The sequence below is a fragment of the Pteronotus mesoamericanus genome, unplaced genomic scaffold (assembly GCF_021234165.1).
Source record: "Pteronotus mesoamericanus isolate MK-2021 breed Mesoamerican mustached bat unplaced genomic scaffold, CSHL_Meso_final scaffold_128, whole genome shotgun sequence".
Taxonomy (NCBI): Eukaryota; Metazoa; Chordata; class Mammalia; order Chiroptera; family Mormoopidae; genus Pteronotus; species Pteronotus mesoamericanus.
Genome location: NW_026555305.1, coordinates 2,575,446 through 2,597,683, shown reverse-complemented (window position 1 = coordinate 2,597,683; position 22,238 = coordinate 2,575,446). Strand labels below are relative to the sequence as shown.

General features: G+C 62.1%; 3 protein-coding genes and 1 non-coding gene across 4 annotated transcripts; 2 read left to right on the top strand and 2 right to left on the bottom strand.

The window, feature by feature from the left end:
* Positions 1 to 227: 227 nt before the first annotated feature.
* LOC129082635 (U11 spliceosomal RNA) lies at positions 228 to 360 on the top strand. The gene has a single exon (XR_008530429.1). It is a non-coding gene; the product is annotated as a U11 spliceosomal RNA (small nuclear RNA).
* Positions 361 to 3,902: 3,542 nt separating this feature from the next.
* Positions 3,903 to 10,536, top strand: KMT5C (lysine methyltransferase 5C). Its single transcript, XM_054588207.1, has 9 exons — positions 3,903 to 3,962; positions 5,417 to 5,635; positions 5,781 to 5,946; positions 6,303 to 6,412; positions 7,101 to 7,264; positions 7,389 to 7,408; positions 9,141 to 9,277; positions 9,370 to 9,542; positions 9,730 to 10,536. The coding sequence occupies exons 2-9, from the start codon at positions 5,526 to 5,528 to the stop codon at positions 10,224 to 10,226; spliced, it is 1,377 nt and encodes a 458-aa protein (XP_054444182.1). The 5' UTR covers positions 3,903 to 3,962; positions 5,417 to 5,525; the 3' UTR covers positions 10,227 to 10,536.
* Positions 10,537 to 16,134: 5,598 nt separating this feature from the next.
* LOC129082512 (cytochrome c oxidase subunit 6B2) lies at positions 16,135 to 17,185 on the bottom strand. Its single transcript, XM_054588206.1, has 3 exons — positions 17,083 to 17,185; positions 16,292 to 16,392; positions 16,135 to 16,188 (listed from the first exon to the last, which is right to left on the bottom strand). The coding sequence occupies exons 1-3, from the start codon at positions 17,183 to 17,185 to the stop codon at positions 16,135 to 16,137; spliced, it is 258 nt and encodes an 85-aa protein (XP_054444181.1).
* Positions 17,186 to 18,602: 1,417 nt separating this feature from the next.
* On the bottom strand, positions 18,603 to 22,150 carry GARIN5B (golgi associated RAB2 interactor family member 5B). The gene is made up of 8 exons (XM_054588150.1): positions 22,001 to 22,150; positions 21,685 to 21,839; positions 21,349 to 21,607; positions 21,112 to 21,136; positions 20,873 to 20,937; positions 20,687 to 20,790; positions 20,554 to 20,606; positions 18,603 to 20,464 (listed from the first exon to the last, which is right to left on the bottom strand). The coding sequence occupies exons 1-8, from the start codon at positions 22,148 to 22,150 to the stop codon at positions 18,603 to 18,605; spliced, it is 2,673 nt and encodes an 890-aa protein (XP_054444125.1).
* Positions 22,151 to 22,238: the final 88 nt, after the last annotated feature.

Here is a 22,238-nt window from a genome sequence, read left to right as displayed (position 1 = left end):
TTATTTATTTTTAGACAGAGGGGAAGGGAGGGAGAAAGAGAAGGACAGAAACATATATGTGTGGTTGCCTCTTGCGCGCCCCCTACTGCGGACCTGGCTCGTGACCCAGACATGTGTCCTGACTGGGAATCGAACCAGCAACCCCGTGGTTCTCAGGCCAGTGCTCAATCCACTGAGCCACACCAGCCAGGGCATAACAGCTTTTCTTCTTAATAATTAGCCATGCAAAAAATGGCTTCTGTAGTGAGAGGCACACGTAGGGCATCTTGATTGTTCTACGTGGGAACTGACATCAACAGATTTTGGAAGCATAATTTTTTGGTACCTGGGCTGCTACTGATTGTTGGTCCTGGCAACTGCAGGGGGGAAAAAATTAGCCACGCAGCACCTTGAGAGACACAGACCCCACAGTGTCCCTGCAGCCTGTGAATGGGTAGTATGAGGAAACCACCCAGAAAGGCATTTTTTTTCATTGAATGTATTGAGGTGACATTGGTTAATAGAATTATATAGGTTTCAAGGTACAGTTCTCTACCGTATCATCCATATATTGCATTGTGTGTTCACCACCCCGAGTCAAGTTTCCTTCCATCACGGAAAGGTGTCTTCGAAGGCACACTTCTCCCACGTGCCAGAGCGTTGCAGTCCTCGGTCCGGGCGCTTCCGATGCAGGCAGTCTGGGCTGGGGCAGACGTTCTGCCTCCCTACCCAGTTCCCGTGTCTTCTGCTGGCTGCTGCTGGGCCACAGGCCACACCTGGGGCAAAATGATTTACTGCTGAATCCTCAACTGTGCATTCTGAAGGCTGTCTTGGAATCTATATTTTCACTGCATCCCCATGGTAATTTTTTTTTTTAAGATCTTATTTATTTAGTTTTTGAGAGAGGAGAAGGGAGAGAGAAAGAGAAGGAGAGAAACATCGATGTGCGGGAGGTACAACGATCGGTTGCCTCTCACGCAGCCCAACTGGGGAGCTGGCCTGCAACCCAGGCATGTGCCGTGACTGGGAATCGAACCTGTGATCCTTTGGTTTGCCGGCACTCTGTCCACTGAGCCACACCAGCCAGGACTCCCATGGAAATTCTTTATTCTCTCTCTCTCTCTTTCTTTCTCTCGCTCTCTCGCTCTCTTTTTGGTGGTAAAACATGCATAAAGTCACATTTACCATGTTAATGACTTTCAAGTGTGCAAATCAATGGCATTATGTATACGCATGATCCCCGAACTTTAACTGAAACGGAAACCGCATACCCGCTCTCACCTCCCCCAGCCTCTGGCCGTCACGAATCTGCCCTCCGTCCCCATGGATTTGCCCGTTCCGGATATTTCCTAGCAATATAATAAAAAATCATATATGACTTTTGGTGTCTGGCTCCTTGTAGCTTGTGTGACATCTTCCAGGTTCATCACCGCTACGCTCGGCCTCTGAACTGCCTCTCACCAGGCTGTCGGGAGGTGCGGAACCATCTGGATCCTGGGTGTGCAATGCAGCCCAGAACTTGACAGTCTCATGGCCCGTTGCAGCCCTCCCGTCAGCCTCTCTGCTCATCTGTAAAGTGGGGTAATAGCCCCTCCCTCCCAGGGCCACTTGGAAAGTGATTTGCATGTGCAAAGAGCTCAGTAACTATTAGTAATTGTCATTCCACCTGGTGGCTATGCTGTGTAGTTGATCCAACCGACCGTCTATTGTTGGACATTAAAGCTTTCCCTATTTTTCTGTTTTTTAAGCCATGCCACAACCCACATCTTCATAAATATTTTAACACTTGTCCAGTTATTTCCTTAGAATAAAAGCCCAGAAGTGGAATCGGTGGGTCAAACTTTTATCTGTGCTGTACGATGAAGTATTTCTGACGTGTAGGAAAAGAACAGATAGTGAATATATTGACCCCATGGTCTCCATCTCCTGGCTTAACAAACAAAAAACATGACAGATAACACTGTCCTGATTGCACGCCTTCTGCCCCACTCCTGGGGGTCACCACGAGGGCCCCCTCAGCTTTGTCACACCGTTGTACCTTTGTGCAGTTAGGTGTATACGCACACAGCACCTGTTGCCTGTGTTTTGAAACTTCTGCATTGGCCCCAGGCTGGTGTGGCTCAGGGGGCTGAGTGCCGGCCTGAACCTAAAGGTCACCGGTTCCATTCCCAGTCAGGACACGAGCCTGGGTTGGGGACCAGGTCCCCAGCAGCGGTGTGTGAGAGGCAACCACACATTGATGTTTCTCTCCCTCTCGTTCTCCCTCCCTTCTCCCTTCTCTATAAACAAACAAACAACGACAAAAACAAAAACTTCAGCATTGGACTCGGCAGCCTCCTGCCCCTAGCAGCATGTGCTGTGGGTGGTCCACGTCACTGTATGCAGTGACCGTGCATTCTTTCACTGCTCTATGGTGTCCCCTGCTGAACACGCGGGGATCCACCAAGCCGTTCTTCATGCAATGGACTTTTAAGCCTTAAGCCATTTCCAGCGTTTACGAACGCTGCTGTCGCGAGCAGTCGTGGGCTTATCTTTTTGTTCACATTTGTGAGAGTTTCTCTGCAGCGCACCCCTGCGAGTCGAAGGGCTAAAGCTTAAGACTCGCACTTGCTGATAGGACTTTTCCGGACAGCTCAGCTTTGTGCAGAGTCCTTTCTGCTGGCCGGCTCCCTCTCCCTGCCTCAGGCTGCTTCTCTCCTCTGGAGCTGCAGCCATTCTGTGGCTGGGGGTGGGGTGCCTGGGTTTGGATGTGTCTCAGAGCCACGGGAAGTCCCAACCGAGGAAGGAACAGTATAAACCGAAGATGGGAGGCTGGAAGCTGGGATGAAGGACACCTGGGAAGGTGTTAAGGCGGACCCCTCAGAGAGGGAGCAATGTGGTCTTTGTTTCATAGTTGAGCGCCTGAGGCCCAGAGAGGGCAAGCCACTTCCCTAATATCACAGAGCGAGGGCACAGAGAGACCGCCTACTCCGTGCAGGATATATAGCGGTCAATCAAACAAAGGCCGCCTGCCCCAAGTGCGGAGCTTATTATTCTGGGCTTAATTATGATGCATTGCTAATTATGTTTGCCTCTCCGATTGGAGCAGGGAGGAGGGGTGATACTAATTGGGGAGGGGGGTTGCCTCTTGGGAAGGTGCCATGAGTCAGGGCTTTCTCCAAAGCTTTTCTGTCTCCCTCATCCCGACCAGTTCACCCACAGAGTATTATTGTGGGTACTCCCGAAATTAAATGGGGGCATTTCGGGGAGAGAAGGTCGTCCGAGAGAGAGAATGAAAACCCATTGTACCCGGGCTGGGTTGTCAATAAAGTTTTGTCGCCTTGGCAACCGCAGGCCTCTCTGGGCGGGGCACAGGGGTGCGCGCGCATTCACCCCGCCTGTCCTCCCTTGCTTTCTGTCCCTGGTGGCTGAAGGTTTCACCAGAGTAAAAGAATAGAGAGGTCGCGACTTGTGGTGACGGGCGGAGACCTCAGCCAATGGGAGCATGATCCTTTCCAAGGCAAGCTAACCACATACAAGTCCTGGAGCAGGCGAAGTCCGCCTTCTTTCCACTTGGACCCGAATAACCTGACCCAAACCCGAGTTATGGCGTTTTGGGCCAATGACGGCGCCGACTTCGGTCTGTGGGCGGGGATACGTCTCCATGGCACCGTCGGAAGGACAACGGCGGGAACCAACCGTAGCAGTTGGCGGCGCAGAGGGGCAGCGCGGGCGTGGCGGGGTTTTGTGGGGGCAATTGACGGGGTTTTATGGGGATGGGCGGGGAGGCAGGGTGCAGCTTGGCCAATGGGAGAGCCGCAAGCGCCGCAGCAAGTGAAGAGTGGCGGCGGCGCTGGCCAATGGTAGGCTTCGGTGGCCGTGGCGGGGCGGGTCCGGTGGGGCAGACGGGAGGCGCGGCGACCGAGACTGAGGATTGCTGGAAGAGGCAGTGGGAGGTAGTACCGGCGGCAGCGGCGCGGGCGCCTGAGGAGGAGGAGAAGCGGGTGAGGGGCGGCGCGGGGCCCGACGTCTGAGTCCCCTCTCGGCCCCCGCCCCGCGCTGCCTTGGCTCCCGGTCGCCCCCAGCCCCGACTGTCCCCTGCCCGGCCCGGCCCCTCGTGTCCTGGCGCCCAAGTCTCCCGGCCGCTCGGCGAGCGTCCTGTGGCTGTCGGCTCGCAGTCGTCCCTGTGCTTCCTTACCAGGCCCCTCCCGCACCCCGTGCCTTCCCTGAGCCCCCTCACGCTCCAGGCCCTTCCCTGGACCCCCACTCCTTTCCCCTGCACGCTCACCGCCTACTCAGGTCCCTGGAGCCGCCAGCCTGCCCCAGATCCCCGTCTGCTTCCCCCAGTTCGTCCCTGGACCTTCTCTGCCTACCCAGGGCCATGCCTGGACTCCGGGCTCTGTCCTCGCGGCCTTCCCACGCTCCTCCCGGGGATCCCCAGGACTTCCTCAGCCCCAGTGCTTCTCCAAGCCCCTAGGCTCCTCTCTACCGTCTCAGGACCCTCCCTGGACCTCCACGCCCTACTCTGCTTTCTCTCCGCGCACCCCAGGTCTCCCGTCTGGCTTTCCTGGCTCCTCCTTGGACCCCCGCAGCCCTCTCTGTCCCCCCCTTGCCCCTGCCCCCGCTCCCCTCCGCGCGGCCTCGATTTGGTCTTTACCCACTTGCCCCTCTGCAGCTTCCGCTCCTCCCAGCGCCCTCCTGCAGCGCGCCCTCCTCATTTACCCCCAGCCTCCCAGCCTTTGCCAGACCCCCTTTCCCAGCCGCTCAGCTCTCGATCTCTGTTCAGCTCTCCCTTGTCGTCCCCGGCCGACTCTCCCTGAAGCCCCAGCAGGGCACCCACACCACGAATCCAGGACAAGGGTTAGGGGTCTTGTTTTGTTTCGTTGTGCTAATCCCATTCTTTCTCCTCTTTTTATGGATCTGTTCTGCCTCCCCATACCGTTCTTTCTCCCCCCCACCCCCGCCCCCGCTTTGTCCTCTGAGCCCTCCCTCCCCTGGAATCCTTGGAGAGGGAGCAGGTGCTGGGATCCCTCCTCCACTTCTCTCCCCACCCCCCCTCCAGGCTGCCTGGGGCTTCACCCAGGGCCTCCCGACGACTCCCGTGGCTGCCGGGGAGGGGACGTGGAGACTGTGGGTGGATGGAGGGATAACCTTTGACGTGGGGGGGACCAGAGGTGGAGCTGAGCGTCTTGATTTGGGGCTCCCACAGGGCTAAGCCTTTAGGGTCATCCCAGACTCTCGGCGATCATAATCAGCCGTGTGTGTGTGTGTGTGTGTGTGTGTGTGTGTGTTGGGGGCTTTGTGTCTGCACTCCAGAGCACGGGGACAGGGAGATACCAGTGAAGGGGGCTGGCACTTGTCTGGGGGGCTTCCCCACTGTCGGAAGAACTTGTTGCGTGCGTTTCACCTGCCCTCAGAGCCCCGTGAAGTCACTGTTGCTTTTCTCCCCAATGTATAGATGAGGAGGCTGAAGGGCTTGACAGGGCCCCACACAGCTCCTAAGTGGCTCAGAGCAAGCGCAGGCCCTCCCCGCTCTCAGCCGGAGGCAGCATGGTCTGTGGGGCACCATGGGGCCTGACAGAGTGACAGCCAGGGAACTGTGTGAGAACGACGACCTGGCCACCAGCCTGGTCCTGGACCCCTACCTGGGCTTCCGCACCCATAAGATGAACGTCAGGTGAGGCTGCCTGGGGGGAGGGCGGACTCAGGGCTGGGCTTCCTTCCCTTGCACCGCAGCCCCCTGTGCGGGTGGGGGCGGGGCCCGGGAAGGCCCGGAGGGGATAGGCCAAGGCCCTGGGACCCAGGCATGCCCTCTCCCCCAGCCCTGTGCCCCCCCTGCGGCGACAGCACCACCTGCGCTCAGCGCTGGAGGCTTTCCTGAGGCAGCGGGACCTGGAGGCTGCGTACCGGGCCCTGACGCTGGGAGGCTGGATGACCCACTACTTCCAGAGCCGGGGCCCGCGGCAGGAGGCTGCCCTCAAGACCCACGTGAGGGCGCCCTTCCCTTCCCCACTCACCCGCGTGTTCTCTCCCCTCACCTCGGAGCCCCTGGCACTGTGCCCCTCAGCGCAGCCCTCGGGGGCTCTCTGACTTCCTAGCTATTGATTGGGACCGTCTGAGACGGGGCTCAGAGAATCCTAGGAGAGGAGAGTTGGCGGGCCCTCTGAGATGGAGTCCAACCTCTTCATTTGACAGATGAAGAAACTGAGGCCCCGAGAGGGGAAGTGAGTTCCCCGGGACCACACAGCGAGTCAGTGGCAGAACAGGACTAGCGCCCAGGAGAGAGAGGGCCGAGGCCGGCCCTGCCCCACCACCTCACCCTGCCCACCCCCTCACTCCCCCAGATCTATCGCTACCTCCGCGCCTTCCTGCCTGAAAGCGGCTTTACCATCCTGCCCTGTACCCGCTATTCCATGGAGAGAAACGGAGCCAAGATTGTGTCCACCCGAGCTTGGTAAGAGGGCAGAACTCCTGATGGGAGGCTCCGCGGGGCTGCTGGGGAGACCTCTGTCCCTTCCAGGGGAGGAGGCGGAGGAGGAGAGATGTCCAGTGTTCCTGCCGAGAAGGAGGCGGGGGTCTGGTTCTGAACACCGCAGCCCTGCTGGGGGATGAGCCCACCCCACCACGCAGCCCCGGGGTTCGTGGGGCTGGCCGCGCCCCACAGGCCAGGCCTGGCGCCCAGGACTGTGCCATCCTTTCCTTGACTTTGACCCGAGCCCGGACCTGTAGCAGGTGCCGCCGGGCAGGTATGGGGCAGGACAGTGAGCAAGCAGGTCGGGCCCTGACGGCGGCCATGGTAGCCGAGGGGACCCGCAGATACCGACCACAGCTGCTCCGAGCTTCAGGAGCCGGCCAAGGACTTTTGAGTGTTCAGGGGGACCAGGCTTTAAGCTGGAACCCAGGCGATGAGCTGGAGGGGCTGGCGAAGAGGGACTGTTAGTGGCTAGCCTGGTGTTGAGTCCAGGCAGGAGGGAGTCCCAGAGAAGCTAGAGGCAGAGAGAGAGGGCGCCCTTGTGGGCCGCGTCTGGATGACTTGCAGCAGCCGGGCAGGTGTAGCGATTTGGCAGGCGGACTGCGCCGTCCTGGCGATGGTGGTCAGCGCGGCGCTGCTGCTCACAGACTGCGGCCTGGCTTCTCGGTAGGAAGAAGAACGAGAAGTTGGAGCTGCTGGTGGGGTGCATCGCGGAGCTGCGGGAGGCCGACGAGGGGCTGCTGCGGGCGGGTGAGAACGACTTCAGCATCATGTACTCCACCCGCAAGCGCAGCGCGCAGCTGTGGCTCGGCCCCGCCGCCTTTATCAACCATGGTGCGTGGGGCGGGGTCTGGGAGGGGCTGGTCTGCGCGGGGGCGGGGCCTGGAAGGGGTGACGCCCCGCCCTGCTCGTTCACAGTCTCTTCTCTTCCCCTGCCCCCATCCTCCACTGTCTCCAGACTGCAAACCCAACTGCAAGGTGAGACCCGGGACCCCGGAGGGGTGACCACGTGGGAAATGAGAAGGGGAGGGCTTTGCCATCAGTGACTAGTCCGAATCTGTCCCTGGAAACTGTCCACGGTGTCCCTACCTGACAAAGCCGGTTCCCACCCCCACAGGTGGCGGTGTGCCTGTGGCTGTTAGAGGAGGAAGCGGTTTTGGCTAGAGTCACAGTGGGACACGGGTTGCCACCCGCTGGCCCTATTCTTCGCTCTCTGAACTGAGGCGGGGGCTGGGCCAGTTGAGGGGAGGGGCGTGCGGTGGCTGGAGTCAGGAAGGGACCCTGAGTCTGCACCCTGGGCTTTGTGGGGAGGTGCTCACGGGCCGCACGGCGTGCAGTGGTGGCGGCAGGAGCGGGGGCTGAGTGGTCCGGGGTGAGGCCAGAGGCCCTGCGGGGGGCGGGGAGGACGGGGACCCCTGGGAGGCGGGCAGGGGAGCCCAGGGGAGTGGGGAATGGAGCACAGATAGACCCTTGGGTGCTGCCTGCCAAGTGCGGGCCTGGCCCTGTGTCTGCAGGAGCCCCGAGGCGTGGCAGGGGGCCTGGGGCTCTCGAGTTAGAGCTAGATGGGAGTCCTGGCTCAGTCCGTCCTGCACCCTGGTTTCTCAGGTGGGAGACCATGAGAACTTGCCTCCTGGCTGCTTGTAAGGGTGAGGTGCGCGGTGCTCACTGACATTTGTCGAAAGTGTTCCTGGGATTCCAAAGACCCCCTTTCGGGGGTGGATTTCGGGGTGGTTGACGTGAGGCCCTGGTCTGGCCCTAGGCACAGATGCCGGGGCAGAAGGGAAAACAAGGCAAGGCTCCGTGAGAGGCTCCATGCCAAGGCAGGTGACTGCCACCTGGGGCACAGGAGCAGGCATTGAAGGAGGAGTAGGGTTTTCCTAGGTGTTTTAGACAAACGAGCATGTTGTCACACCGGAGGGCCCGGAGGAGTGACAGGCAAGATGACTCAAGTCTGTTCTGCATGAGCTCAGGTCTGCCCCATGGGAGCACCCGCACCGTGAGTTAGGGCGCGGGGTTTTTAGGTGTCCTGGCAGCTGGTGAGCTGCGTCCTCAGCAGGAAGGGGAGGGGCCAGAGGCAGAGTGGCCACGGAAAGGCTGGTGTGTAACCTAGTTTGTAACTGAGCAAGAGGTGATGAGGGCTGGCTCCAGACAGGGTCTCGAGGACGGAGAAAAACTGGGACACAAGACACCGTGCTCTCAGGAGGCACCGGCCAGTTGGCCTGGGGCCAGGCGGGCGGCCAGGGCACTCCCAGGCTGTGTCAGTCTAGAGCGGATGGACGGTGGATGGGGGTCATGCCGCTCCCCAGCGGGCATCTCAGAGGCAGGCGCAGGCAGGTAGGGGCCGTGGGGGGCAGCAGCCCTGGATGGGGACTGTGGCGCTGGACACAGGCCCCCAGGAAGAGGGGTGGCTGCAAGGGTGCAGGCTGGCAGGGAGCGGGTTGGGGCCCGAGGGGCGGGGCTTGGCTGTAGAAGCCAGGGCAAGCGTGCCAGAGGGCGAGGCCCACTGTGCACTGCCAGGGTGGTGGTAGAGCGTCCTCCCGCAGGAGGGGAGGAAGCCACAGGCGGCAGATGGTCGGAGACTGGGTGAGGCGGCAGGCCCTGCGCAGAGCTGCCTCCCCCCAGAGGCTCACGGCCACTGCCGGTCCCAGGGGAGGACCCTCGGGGCCAGGGCGCCCCGGCGGGTCAGGGCGCTGAGCGGCCTGGCCCGCAGTTTGTGCCCGCAGATGGGAACGCAGCCTGCGTGAAGGTGCTGCGGGACATCGAGCCGGGGGACGAGGTGACCTGTTTCTACGGTGAAGGCTTCTTTGGTGAAAAGAATGAGCACTGTGAATGCTACACCTGCGAGAGGTGGGCACCGCGGGCGGTGAGGGGTGGGCGGGCAGGAGGGAAGCGGATGTCCGTGAACCCGGAAGTGCAACCTCAGGGCTGATATCCCTTAGGAAAGGGGAGGGGGCTTTCCGCCTGCGGCCCCGGGAGCCCTTGCCGCCGCGGCCCCTGGACAAGTACCAGCTCCGGGAGACCAAGCGGAGGCTGCTGCAGAGGTTGGGCGGCGGCCGGCTGAGCCCGAGGCCCTGTGCCCACCGGTTCCCTCTGCGTCAGGACCCGTTCTGCGGTGAGCACAAGGCAGGGACCCCATCTTGTCAGCTTGTGCCTATCAGCTGCTCCGGGTCCTCGGGGTCCTCAGCCGTCGCCTGCACTCTGTCCTGTTCCTGGGCATCGCATGGGGTTGGGGGTGGTCGGAGCAGGCGTTGTCCCGCTTTGCAGAGGGCCTGCTCACTAACCGCCCCCCCCCTCCACAGCCGCCTGCCAGCCCCTGCGACCCCCGCCCTGCGGCACCAGCCCCGACGCCTCGCCCCTCTGGCTCCAGTGGCTGCCGCAGCCCCAGCTCTGGGTGCGTCCCCGGAGACGCCGCCGCCCCCAGCCCCGGCGGTCCCCCACACCCCCGCTTCTCCGTGCGGCTCGCGTCTCCCTGCACCGGTGGGGAGGCTGTGGCCCCCGCTGCTGCCTGCAGGCGGAGGCTGCGGTGGCCCTGGACCAGGCCCCCCGCGCCCGCTGGACCCCCCAGCAGGACTGGCGCTGGGCCCGGCGTTACGGGCTGCCTTATGTGTTGCGTGTGGACCTGAGCCGCGTGGTCCCAGCCCCGCCTGCCACTCCCGCCCCGACCCCTGCCCCCGCGGGGACCCCAGGCCCTGTCTCCATCGCCAAGCAGGCCCTCGCCTTCGCGCCCTTCTCCCCACCCAAGCGCCTGCGGCTGGTGGTCAGCCATGGCTCCATCGACCTGGATGTCAACAGTTAGGGGCTGTGATGGGCTGGACAGGGCACCCTCCGCGTCCCCCAGCCCCTCACTGACCTCCAGAAGGAGCTCTTGGACCTCTACGAGGGAGCTGACCCTTGACCCCAGCACAGCTCTGACCCCTTGGCGGGGCTGCTTTGGACATCCCCAGGGATCAGACCCCTGACCCTTTGTGACTGCTGACCCCTGAGCCACCCCAACCCCAGCAGGGAGCCCTGGCCGTTGCTGCCCTCTGCACCCCCAGCCTCAGGACTGAAGAAGCCGGTCCCTTTCCCGCCACCTTCTCCTGCCCAGGGAGCAAAGCCATAGGGAGTGGAGGCCACCCCTGGCGTCTCCCCAGAAGCCCAGGCCTCGGGAGGAGGGGAACTGACTTGGGGGCGGCCGCTTCTGGAGACTGCCCCGTGGGGGGGGGTGCTCTCAGCTCTGCGATGGTCTGAGGTGGGGGACAAGGTGGGGGGCGTCCACGCGTCCTCACCGCCCCACAGGTCTCAGGGAGGCCGGGTGTGACCTCATCTTTCTCATGGTGCTATCCCTGGTGCTACTGGGGTGTGGGGGCTCCCTCCCCCCACACCAGAATGGGGTATGTTGGGGAATTGGAAGCACTTGAACTTTTTATTTTATTAAAACCTTGTTATAAGCATAATCCTTGGAAGCCTTTCATGTTGGGGTTGTTTTTTTTTTTTTAAATTTTATTTATTTGTAGAGAGACTAGAAGGGAAGGAGAGAGGGACAGAAACATCCATGTGTGGTTGCCTCTCGTGTGCCCCCCCACTGGTGGCCTGGCCCACAACCCAGGCCTGTGCCCCGACTGCGCGTGGTACTGGCAACCTTTTGGTTCACAGGCCGGCTCTCAATCCACTGAGCCAGGCCGGCCGGGGCAGAAGCCTCTCGTTTTGATCCATGTTTGGAGGGGATGTTCATCAGGGGGGTCAGACCCTCGGCCCGGGCCCAGAGGGGCGGCCAGGCCTGGGGCCCTGGGGGCCCTGGGAATGAGGAGGGGTGGTGACTCCGAGGGCGGAGGCCGGAATCACATCCGCCTGCAAACCCCGCGGAGAAGGGAGGCTGCAGGGCCCCTCCCTGCAGGAGGGACTTCTCCCCATTCTCCAGATGAGCCGATGGGTCCCGCAAGGTGGGCCCAGCCTGACGCCCCTCTCGCACCTCACCGGTGTCATCCCGGTGGGCCTGGCTCTGTGGGACCCCAGGATCCTCTCAGGGGACTTCAGGTCCAGTTCAGGGTCTGGATCTCGCCCCTTGTCTCTGAGTTACAGAGGGAAATACTAACAGCTGGCAATTAGCGAGGGCTTCCTGGCCTCGCAGAGGGCGGGCCACTGGCCCCCATCCGTCTCGTCCACAGTGGCCGACCTTGCAGAAACCCCCCTGGAGGCTGCAGGGGCCAGGCGGTGCGCCTGAGGGACCCTGGGGACCTTGGAGAGGGGAAAGGAGCCAACGGTGAGGCCTCAGGAAGACTGCGGTGATTCAGAGTAGATAACTTCTTTTACTTTGTAATTCATTTTATTTATTTGCAACCTGGTTCATGCTTTTCAGAGTGAGAAAATGTGTCTGTCTTCCATGAAAATTCTACTGAACTGTGTTAGTTTTCTCTGTGATGTTATAAAAATGAGGAGAGCCTTGCCCTGGCTGGTGTGGCTCAGTGGACTGAGCACTGGTTCAGAACCAAAAGGGTTGCTGGTTCCATTCCCAGTCAGGACACACGCCTGGGTGTCGGGCCAGGTCCCCAGTGGGTGGGGTGGGGTGGGGGGGGGTGGGGGGGGGGGGGGGGGCGGTGCGAGAAGCAACCATGCATTGATGTTTCTCTCCCTCTCTTCCTCCCTTCCCCTCTCTCTGAGAAAAAAAAGATAAGGAGAGCCTTGAACGATGTGGCTCTGTTGGTCAGGCATCATCCTGCAAAGCAAAAGGTCACAGGTTCAATTCCCAGGCTGGGCACATGCCTGCATGGCAGGTTTGGTCCTGGTCGGGGCACCTACCAGAGGCAACTAACTGATCCAATCGATTTTTTTCTCTCACATGGATGTTTCTCTCTCCCTCCCTTCCCCTATCTCTAAAAATAAATAAGTTTAAAAATAAAAAATGCTCCCTGGCTGGTGTGGCTCGGTGGACTGAGTGCCAGACTGCAAACCAAAGGGTTGCCGGTTGGATTGCCTGTCAGGGCACATGCCTGGTTGGCACGCCAGGCCCCCAGTAGGGGGCGTGCAAGAGCAACTGATCGATGCTCTCCCTCCTCCCCTCTCTAAAAATAAATAAATAAATAAATTTTTTTTAAAATGAGAGAGGGGGACCTCCCAGTCAGCAAGTGTGGGGGAGGGGGGAGAATAAGGAGAGATGGCCAACAGGACACTCAGTAAAGGACTTGTCCCTCTGAACAAGCTGAATTCAAGCCATCACCATGGCTTCTAGACAAAGGTGACAGCGCAGCAAGGACCCTTGGCCGGGAAGGGCATGAGGCTTTCACAAGCCCCTGAAATCCCATTTTATTGGAAGTACCTGCACATTCACATGCACGTTCTGGGAGGAGAGGGTGTAGAGCCTTTGTCCAATTCTCACAAGTGTCTGGAGCCCCAAGACAGGTTAGAAACCAGCCTTAGGCACCCCCCCCCCACCCTGGCATGGGGCTGCCACCATGAGCAGCTGATTCTACAGTGAGGAGCAGCCTGCCTGGCCTCCGCTCACTAGATGCCAGTGGCACCCCCTCCGTTGTGACAAAAATGTCTCCAGACACGGCCCCATGTCCCCCTGGGGGCCACAGCCAGCCCCCGGCGGAGAAGCCCTGGGCTGGAGGGACAGGGTGGCCGGAGGGAAGACCTCCAGCACACTCGGGGGACAGCGATGCTTCCTGGTGTCCGTCTTCAGGACAGTGGCGCCTACCAGGATGATGCCCTTACAAACAGCGTCTGCCCCGGGGCCCCACAGCTTGGGAGGCCACTGGGTGGGTGGCACCCGGCCGCGATGAGGGCCAGGCGTTCCATGTCGGATTCCATGAGCTGGCAGAGCCTCAGCAGCAGGAGCCCAGCTTGGTGGCCGGAGCCCAGGGGGAGGGGAGTGTCGAGGGTCAGGTGGGTCAAGGTCAGTGAGAACCCCATCAGACACGTGGCGACCAGAGCAAGGGAACCCGGGAAGGTGGCTGGGAGGCAAGTGCAGGAGGGCACCAACGGAAACCAATACTCCTGGCGACAGGTCGACCCAAGCCTCAACTCCGTGTCTCCTCCTGGGGGTGCTCTCTGACCCTTTTACGCTGTACACGGCGTCCAAGAGCTCCAGGACCCTCTTGATGGGGTCGGTCATCCTGGGTCGGCCACCCAGGGGACTCCCGCTATCCAGTGCGGTGTTGGGCACCAGAACTGGCCACGCTGATGTTGAGTGCCTCGGGTCGTTTACGTAGACAGAGGCGCCCCCCGCCCCCTGCAAGGCCACACACCCACAGCATCATCCTCCCCCTCCCCCAGTGCCTGGGGAACACATTTTACAGGAACGGGCCATGGGGCAGGGGCTGAGGGACTCTAATGGAGGTCACGTGGCTGATAAGTTGCAGAGCTGGGACTCGAACCCAGTCACAGAGATCATCCAGGCTCTGGTGTGATGGGCTGGGGAAGAGGCAGACACCAGGGAGGCTGGGACAGCGCCCTCTGTGGACCAAGGGACAGCTAGCTGCTGGGGGGAAGGAGAAGGAAGGGCGGGCAGGTGCCTGGAGGGTTCGAGGGTTCATGGAGCAAAGGGCACCGGGCAGCTGAGTGGGCAGGGGTTTTGTGATGCTGACCAGGAAGCACCTGGAAGTTTAGATTAGGAGGAAGGAGCTGGTTCTGAAAGAGGGAGGGAGAGGGAGGCTGGGGGAGGCTGGGGGGATGGGCTCTGGAGGAGGAGGAGGAGTGGGGGAGGGGGCGGAGAGCAGGGATGCAAGGGGGGGTTGGGGGAGGGACCAAGTTGCTTGCCCTCGGTTTCCTCTGACCTGGGAGGCTTCTAGGCACAGAGGCTGGCATTGGGGGCTCAGGACGTGGCAGGCAAAGCCGACCGAGCTGCCGTGGAGAGGTGCTCAGAGCCAGCGATTAGGGCTGAGTTTGCGGTGGTGTCGGACCCCTCGGCCAGAGGCCTGCCCTCCAGGCCCTCCCTCAGGCATCCAGCAGGCAGCGGTGGCCACACGGAAAACAGGAATATAAAAATGTCCCCGCAGAGGTCAAGTGGTCAAGGGACGGTGGCAGAGGGTGCCAGGCCTGAGAGGGAAGGAAGGGAGAAGGCTGGGAGGGGCTGCTGGCCAACGGGGCCAAACGTGCTCCAGGCAGGTGCTCCGGTGAGGTCAAGAGGCTGTCCGTGGCTGCACAGGTGTCAGCCCTGGGCCCGGCGCCACCTGAATGACCTCACCAAGTGCTCAAACAGCCGTCATCCCGTCCTGTGACTCAGAGCTACCTGGCCTGCGTGGTACCACTGCTTGCTTCCTTCCTGCAGCCGTGCAGCCTCCGTGCGGGGTGGGGGTGCGGGAGGCTCCTGGGAGGTCCCCTCTTGTAGCTTCCAGGTCTGTGTGGGCCAGGGCTCCCCTTATGCCCTCCTTCTGCCGCCTCCCTGCCTCTCAGGGGCAGTGTCCTGGAGAAGGTCCTTGCGGGGCCAAGGTCTTGGGGTGGAGCCATCTTGGAGGTGGCACATCTGGGGTGTGTCCTGGGTGGGGTGATGAGAACATCCAGGGGGTGTGGGGACAGGATGGAGCCCATCCTCCTCTGAGCTCACCCAGCCCTTCCCGCTGTCCCTGCAGGATCGCGGTACTGCACTACCTGCTTCACAGCTGGGGAAGCTGAGTGCATGCAGGTCAACGGGCTCGCCCAAGGTCATCTAGAAAGTAGTCATGATTAGTAACAGCTACCTTCGAACTCCAGCGTGGACCAGGGCCCCATGAGACAGCGGCAGGCTGGGGGACCTGGCTGCCCAAGGAGGAGAGAGCTTTAGGCAGCAGCGGTAGGATCCAATCCTTCCGTGCCCAGGTACCACAGCTGGCTGTCTGGGGCAGGACTAACGCCCCGCGCTTGGTCAAGGGTCCCTCCTCAGCCTGGGGAGGTGGCTGGAGAGGTGACATTTTGAGGGCTGCCTGGAATCAGAAGAAATCTCAGCAGTGTCGCCTCAGAGCCTGGCCGAGGGTAGGCCCAGCGCCTGATGGGTCTGTGCAGGGGGGTGGGGGGGTTGAGTGACATGTCTGGAGAGGGGTTGCCCTGTTTCATTAGAGAACAGAGGAGAAGGCTGCTCCTGGCTGTGGGGCAGAGGCCAGCTGTGGGGAAGGCTCACCTGTCAGGACTGAGCTGTGCTGAGGGGGACACGGAGTCACATGGGCGCAGAGGACTGACGGAGGATGGCGTAGAGCCGGGAAGGGGTTCGGAGCAGAAGACGGAGGGATGGGGGTCAGTGCTGGGTGGTCCAAAAATGAACCTCCTCAGGGCTTGGGATGGGATGGGATGGGCCGGGATGGACTGGGATAGAGGGGCAGAGAGCCTGGGAGGGGTTTGGGGGGTGTTCCAGGTAAGAGGATCCTGAGGAAGGAGGAGGATCCCCGTGACAGGTAGATTTGGGAATTGAGAGGCAGGAGCACCCTGGAGCCATCCTGGCGGGCAAATGCTGGCATCCAGAGAGCCTAAGGTAACCCTGGGCTGGCCTACGGGCGGGAAGGGAGCCCAGATGGAGCACAGCCCTCCCCGCCCCACTCCATCTTCAGGACTGTAGTGTTGACTCCAGGGCACAGGCCAGGGAAACCACGACCCCACGGCACATGGGGCAGACATTAAGAAGAAACAGAGGCAACAAAATAGCTTTATTTGGGGATTTAGAGACAGAGGGTGGGGAGCCGGGGCGGGGTCTCCGGGAAACGAGGTGATGGGGGCCCCTGGGGCCGGTCCCTCGGAGGAGCCGCGAGCTCAGACCCTCAGATTTTGCCCGCGAAGGTCCCCGAATGAATCTGCTCGGTCCAGCGCTCCACCTGGGTCGGGGCGGGAGGGAGGCCGGGGCGCAGGCTCAGCTCGGCCGGGCGCCCCCTGCAGCCCTGGTCCGCCCGGCCGGCCCGCGCCCCCCGGCCGGCTCACCCAGCTGATGGGGCACAGCGAGTGGAACACGCGGAAGAAATACTCGCAGGGCTCCGCGCTCTTCCCGCGGCGGTTCATCTTCTTCACGCAGCGGTGGTAGTCTGCCGAGCACACCGCGCGGTGGGCGGGGCCGCGCCTCACGCCCCGCCCCGTCCAGGTCCCGCCCCCCTCTCGACCGCACCCCCGTCTTTTCACTCCAGGGCAAGCCCCGCCCCTTTGTGGTCTGTCCCTACCCACTCCACCGCAGGCTCTGCCCCGTGGGCCCGCCCCACCCGCTCCAGATCAGGCCCCGCCCCTGCCGGCCACACCCCGGCTCTCCTTTTCCCGCCCCTACACCACTTGGTCACATGCTTCCAGAATAGGCCCCGCCTCTCCAAGATGCGGTCCCACCTCTTCCCTGCCAGAACCCCTTTCCCTCGTCCCACCCCACCTCTCCAGAATAGGCCCCGCCCACTAACGACCAGGCCTCACCCCTCGGTGGTAGGTCCTACTCCCTTCCTGGCCAGGCCCCAACTCCTTCTCTACCTCATCCCTCCACAGCTTCGACCCCGCCCACCCTAGACTAGTCCCCGCCTTTCCCTCCATCGCCCCGCCCTCCACGAACCGACCCGCCCCCTCCACACCAGGCCCCGCCCATTGGGTAGTCCCCGCCCCTTTGCGGTGGTTCGCCCCGCCTCCCGTTCCAACGGTCTCCACCCCCAAGGCCCCTCTCGAGTCCTCAGGAGTTGGGGTGCGCCCCTTCCTGCCTCCCCGTCTCACCCTGCTCCCTCCCTCTTCCCTCGAGGGCTCACCCAGGAAGTTCTGGTAGCAGTTGCGGGTTTGGTTCTGGTTGGGGAAGCGCGGGTCGAAGGGCGGCGTGGGCCATGGCCCCTTGGGGGACTTCTTGTCGAACATTCACTGAGTCAGCAACGCCTCAGGGCAGGAAGGACTCCTTACCTGACCCCCACCCCGAAACGCAGCCCCCGTTCCACCCGTCCCGTCCTCTCTAGGCTGATGTCGGCGCGTCACTGTGCTTGTGGCTCCGTCCGGGGTGCCCCTCGTTTCTGCGTCTCGAGGGTCTCCGCGCAGGGAAACCACGACCCCACGGCCGCATTGGCTGGGACCCTGGAACCGCAGCCAATGAGAGCCGCCGCGCTGCCGAAAACGTTCTGGGACGCGAGGCGAGGTCGCCGGAGACCCCTCCTCCCTCGGCCCCCTTCGCCCTCCAGCCCGACGCCCGGTCCTCGGGCCCCAGTGCGCGCGCACAGGCACCCAGGCTCGACTTCTGCCGAGTCTCAGACTCAGGCTTTTAATCTCTGCGAAGCTGGGCCACCCTGCAGGTTCTCCCCAGGCCAGCCCCCCGCCCCCCAATATATAAATTTATAGATAGCTCTGGTCTCTGCCGGAGAGCGAGCTCCCCCCTCCCGGCCTGCTCAGCACCCTGCTTCTTACAGAAGAGGTGCAAGGCGCCTGGGGCCTGCGGGGAAGAGCAAAGAGCGTGGGTGGTGTTCGAGCGCCTGCGCTCAGTGCCAGGTGTAAGGCGGGTCTGTGACTGTCAGGGATACCTGGACACGCTGGGCTCTTCCGTATATTTTAGCTAGCGACCGAGGTTGAGTCCCCGCATCTTGCTACTGAAGGTTCTGGGAAGGGTGCTTGCTGGAGAGAGAGCAGTGCGCGCTCAGTCAACACGTGTTGAACGGAGTCGTTCCTGCTCCCGCGCCGGACAAGCCCCCCAACCCCCTCCACCGTCCTCCCCGCCCCCGTGACCCTCGCAGGTTTCTCGCCCTCTTGCCCCGCAAATATCAGACCTGACCCTGGATTCTTCACCCCAACATCCAAATGGACGAATATCTCTTCCTCTTAAGAAATGCCTACTTAGCCCATGACCAACACCTGTCCTTATCCCTTCTTCCCTTCCAGCAAACTGCTTGGACAGAGCTGGTCTCTGATTACCCTCCTTGCGTGAATACGTGGAGTTGGAAAATACGCATGACGTAAAATTTGCCATTGTAACCATTTGAGAGTGGCATTGCATTCACAGTGTCCTGCAACCACGGCCTCTATCTAGGTCCAGAGCATTTTCATGACCCCAAAATAAAACCCCATGCCGGTGACGCAGGCCCTCCCCATTCTCCCCGCCCCCACCTCGGCCCTGGGTCACCATGAACCTCCCTTCTGCGTCTGGATTTGCCTGTTCGGGGCATTTTGCATACATGGAATCAGGCACTGCAGAGCTGGCATCTGTGCCTGGCTCCTTTCTCTGAGTGCCATGTTTTTATGGGTCTGCAGCCCCGCAAGTCCCTGCTTTCTGTGCTCCCTACGCCTGCCCCATTCACGTCCTTGTCCCCACCATGTCACCTTGCTGATAACTCCAGCGGTCCTTTCTCCCCAGGTACCTGGGCCAAGTGGTGAGGATACTCAGTCTTTTCTTTGTCTTCTCCATCTTGTTCGTCATGCCCTTCGTATCCTCAATTTCCAAGAGCTTGGGCATGAGGATCTCTAAGGATGACCCTGCTGTGGCCAGGGGACACTGGCCTGGCACACCCTCGGTCCCCTGAGGCTCCCTGTTGGGCTTTTGGGGTGCTCTGGCCTCCATCTTTGAGATGGAGCTCGGCGAGAGGGGTGGCTGGATGTTCTCCCACCTCTTTGCGGGCAACGCTGTGGGCGCCTGGGAGCCCTGGTCTGCCCTCGGGCTGCCAGGGGCCTGCTTGGAGCGGGGGGACGCTTTGAAAGGCCACCTCTGGTCCGAGAGCGGCTTCTCTGCCTCCCTGCCCGCCGCCGGCGTCCTCTCCAACACGGTAACCTGGCTGGGGTCCAGGGTCTCTGGGCACAGCCTTGACGCGGCAGACACCTGGGGGCTCAAGAGACAGGAGGGCAAACCGACCAGTTCCGGTCTCAAGGGCAGCTCCCTGGAGTTGGCCAGGATCACCATCTTGGCAAAAGTGAGCTCCTTCACAGAGAAGGGACTTCTGCGCTCCTGTGGGCCCCCTTCCACTGCCAGCGCCTGGGTCTTGACCCACTTCTGCTGCCGCATCGGCTCGGGCTTGAAGGCAGGCAAGCCCGCGGGTCCCCCCTCCTTCACCCCGTGGACCTTGTCCTCCAACTTGCCCTTGTCCTTCGGGCCGTCCAGGGGTATGTCCTGGGCTGTGCTGATCACGACCCCCTTCAGCTCCTTCTTGGTGGTGCTGAAGGGCATTTTCTGGGCCCGCACTTGTGTGACTTTTGTCGCCTGGGCGCCCAGCAGCACCAACGGCTCTGTTTTCCCCTCAGGCTGGCTTCTCTCAAGCGCATTCTCAACGCAACATCCCCTGGTCAACGGGCCCAGATCAGCAGAGCCCAAAGTCGTCTGGGTCTGGTATCGCGCGGGTGAAGCCGGAGCCTTCGGGGACAGGGTAGGTAGGAACAGAGGTTTCTGTGTGGGGACAGGACAGGGCACGGCTTCCTGGGGAACACCTGCGACACACGGTGGGGTCTTCCGAGACAGGGAACGTATGGCTGCCACCTTCTGGGAAATGGCCAGGACACGTGGGGTCTTCCTGGATGGGCTGCGTATGGCTGGGGCTTTCTGGGGAACAGAAGCTGGAACTGGAGTCTTCTGGGGAGCAGAAGATCCCGCCGGGGCCTTCCAAGATGGAGCAAGTACAGCTGAGGCCTTCTGGGACTGGTCAAGGATGAATGGGTCCTTCCAAGAGGTGCAAGGGGCGGAGGGGGTTTCGTGGGAGGGTGGAGGCCTGGCCTTTTGGTTGTGCTTGGGGACAGAGAAGTAGGAGGCAGGCAGGTAGAAGCTGGGATAGTAGGCGGCCTGGCCAAGGGAGTCGGAGGACAAAGTGCTGGATTCGGTGTCCGACAGGTCTTCCATGTTTCGCTGCATATCCACGTGGTCATAGGAGACCAGCAGGGAAATATCGGGGCTGCTCTCTGAGATACAATGTGAAGGGGGGCCCACTGAGCTGCCAAGGAGCGCCGCCCCGTCGGACTCGGATGCACAGCTCTGGAGTGGAGGAGGACGAGGGGAGGGTCGGTCAGGGCCCGGGGAGCCTCTCAGACACGGACCGGGCCCCGGCGCCTCCTCCCTCAGACCCGGGAGCCGGGCTCGGGCCGCCAGCGTATAGCTTGCCTTGGAGGAAGACAGCTTTTGGTTGATGATGTTGGACACGTTGCTGAAGATGGTCCGGATGGTGATGTTGGGCTCCCCTGGGGGGGCAGAAAACAGCCTGAGCACTGAGGCGCTGGGCCGGAGCTCTGGGGTTCCTTCCCAGAAGCAGAGGGAGACGTGTGCTCACCAGAAAACTGGACTCTGGTCTGAGAGCTGTGAGGGCCGAAGTCTGGGTGGGACCTGCGGGCACAATAGGGTGGGACCCGGCTGGCACCCCCATCCTTCCCCCAGCCCCACCGGGGACACAGCCCCGAGCCTACTTTCTCTCTGCGGCTTTCTTCCGGGTGCCAGGGTGCTCCAGCTGCGACCAGACGAGAGGCACGGAGTCGCCCACTGCCTGCGACTTGACTTGGCGCTTGGGGGTCTGGCAGAGGGTCGAGAACAGGAGGGCTGTCAGGAGGCGCCGCCCCTGCCCCTCACCCAGGGGCCTGCCGGGGCCTGCTCACCTTGGCCTTCCTCTGTTTCTGAGATTTCAGCTTCTTGTGAGGAAAGGGGGGATCCACAGCCATGACTGAAAAAAGAGGGGGAGACCTGCGTCAGGGCCCCCCGGGCCTGGGAGGGACAACGCGAGAGGAGCCGGGTGGGGGGCCGCGCCAGGGGTCAGGCAGAAGGGTTGGGAAGGCCGGCGCTGGGAGCCCCTCCCACATGTGGTGGGGGAGGAGCTGAGGTGCAGCCCGCGGCTCACCTGAACATCTGCCACGGGACGGGTCCTGTGGACGGAGAAGGGACAGTCAGGAGGGGCGACCTCTCCCTGGCTTGCCCATGTCCACTAGTACCCAGCCTGAGCTCCCGGGCCCCCAGGCCCGCCTGCCTCAGACCAGCTGACCCAGCCCCCAGCCCCATCCCTGGGGACCCTGGACTTCACGGTCTTTTGAATCTAGAACCATCTGTGCCCCCGGGGTCTGTGCGATCAAGCCCCCACCTGGAGGCGCCAGGTGGAGGCGGGAGGTGCCAGCCGGGCCAGGTCCGAGAGGGGCGTTTTCAGGGCCCTGGGCGTCCAGAAGACGGCCGGCTCTTGGAGCAGGCGGATGAGATGGATCCAGCGGTCAAAGAGAAACGCGACCTCGCTGTTGGGGGCGTTCAGCTCCAGGTAGTAGTAACGGCCTGTGATCAAGCAAAGCTTCAGGCGCCAGGCAGACAGGTTGTGGACGCAGAGGTGGACCAGGTCCAGCGGGATCATCCTGGTGGAGGCAGGAGACGGAGGAGGTAGAGCAGGAGATGGAGGCGGGGGCGGCGGGGGAAGGAGGGGTGAAGGCACCTGGTGAGGATGAGGCCGGAGCAGTCCCTGCCGTCCGAGGGCCGGGCGATGAGCAGCAGGTCCGGCAGCATCGGGCCGGGCAGGGAGGCAGCCACGCCCATGGTCAGATGGTTGGTTCTGTGGTGTATGTACACGGGGGCCCCTCGGCTGGTCACCTGGGGGGCCAGGGGGAGGGGCTGGGATCACTGCTTCCTGAAGCCCTTCTGTGGCACCCCCAGACCAAGCTCCCACCCCGAGTCCCCAGCAGCCCCGCAGCCCGCAGCCCATCGGGTCTCATTCGGCCCCTCTCTGCCCCGGGGCGCAGGGAGCTGGGAACCTGGACAAAGTTACTCTCGAACATGGGCAGCGGGCGGAGGGGCAGGTACTCTCCCTTCTGGAGGGTCTTCTGCAGCTGGCCCAGCACAGGGACCCACTGCGCGTGGCCCGGCAGGGGGTCCAGGCGCCTGATGTTCCAGAGCCTGTTCATGGCGGCTGCAGAAAGGGGGATCGCCCAGGGCACGGAGTCAGGGACCCAGCACCCTCTGGCCCACTGGCCCTGGCCTCAAGGTCGGCTC

Excerpts from the sequence above, each read along its gene's own strand:
- LOC129082512 (XM_054588206.1), bottom strand. The coding sequence starts at position 17,185 with ATGTTCGACAAGAAGTCCCCCAAGGGGCCATGGCCCACGCCGCCCTTC. Across the intron at positions 16,393-17,082 it reads CTGCTACCAGAACTTCCTGG|ACTACCACCGCTGCGTGAAG; the intron begins GTGAGCCCTCGA and ends TGTGCTCGGCAG. Across the intron at positions 16,189-16,291 it reads CGCTGTGCCCCATCAGCTGG|GTGGAGCGCTGGACCGAGCA; the intron begins GTGAGCCGGCCG and ends GCCCCGACCCAG.
- GARIN5B (XM_054588150.1), bottom strand. The coding sequence starts at position 22,150 with ATGAACAGGCTCTGGAACATCAGGCGCCTGGACCCCCTGCCGGGCCAC. Across the intron at positions 20,938-21,111 it reads GTCCCGTGGCAGATGTTCAG|TCATGGCTGTGGATCCCCCC; the intron begins GTGAGCCGCGGG and ends CTCTTTTTTCAG. Across the intron at positions 20,465-20,553 it reads GACCAGAGTCCAGTTTTCTG|GGGAGCCCAACATCACCATC; the intron begins GTGAGCACACGT and ends CTGCCCCCCCAG.
- KMT5C (XM_054588207.1), top strand. The coding sequence starts at position 5,526 with ATGGGGCCTGACAGAGTGACAGCCAGGGAACTGTGTGAGAACGACGAC. Across the intron at positions 5,947-6,302 it reads AGGCTGCCCTCAAGACCCAC|ATCTATCGCTACCTCCGCGC; the intron begins GTGAGGGCGCCC and ends TCACTCCCCCAG. Across the intron at positions 6,413-7,100 it reads ATTGTGTCCACCCGAGCTTG|GAAGAAGAACGAGAAGTTGG; the intron begins GTAAGAGGGCAG and ends GCTTCTCGGTAG.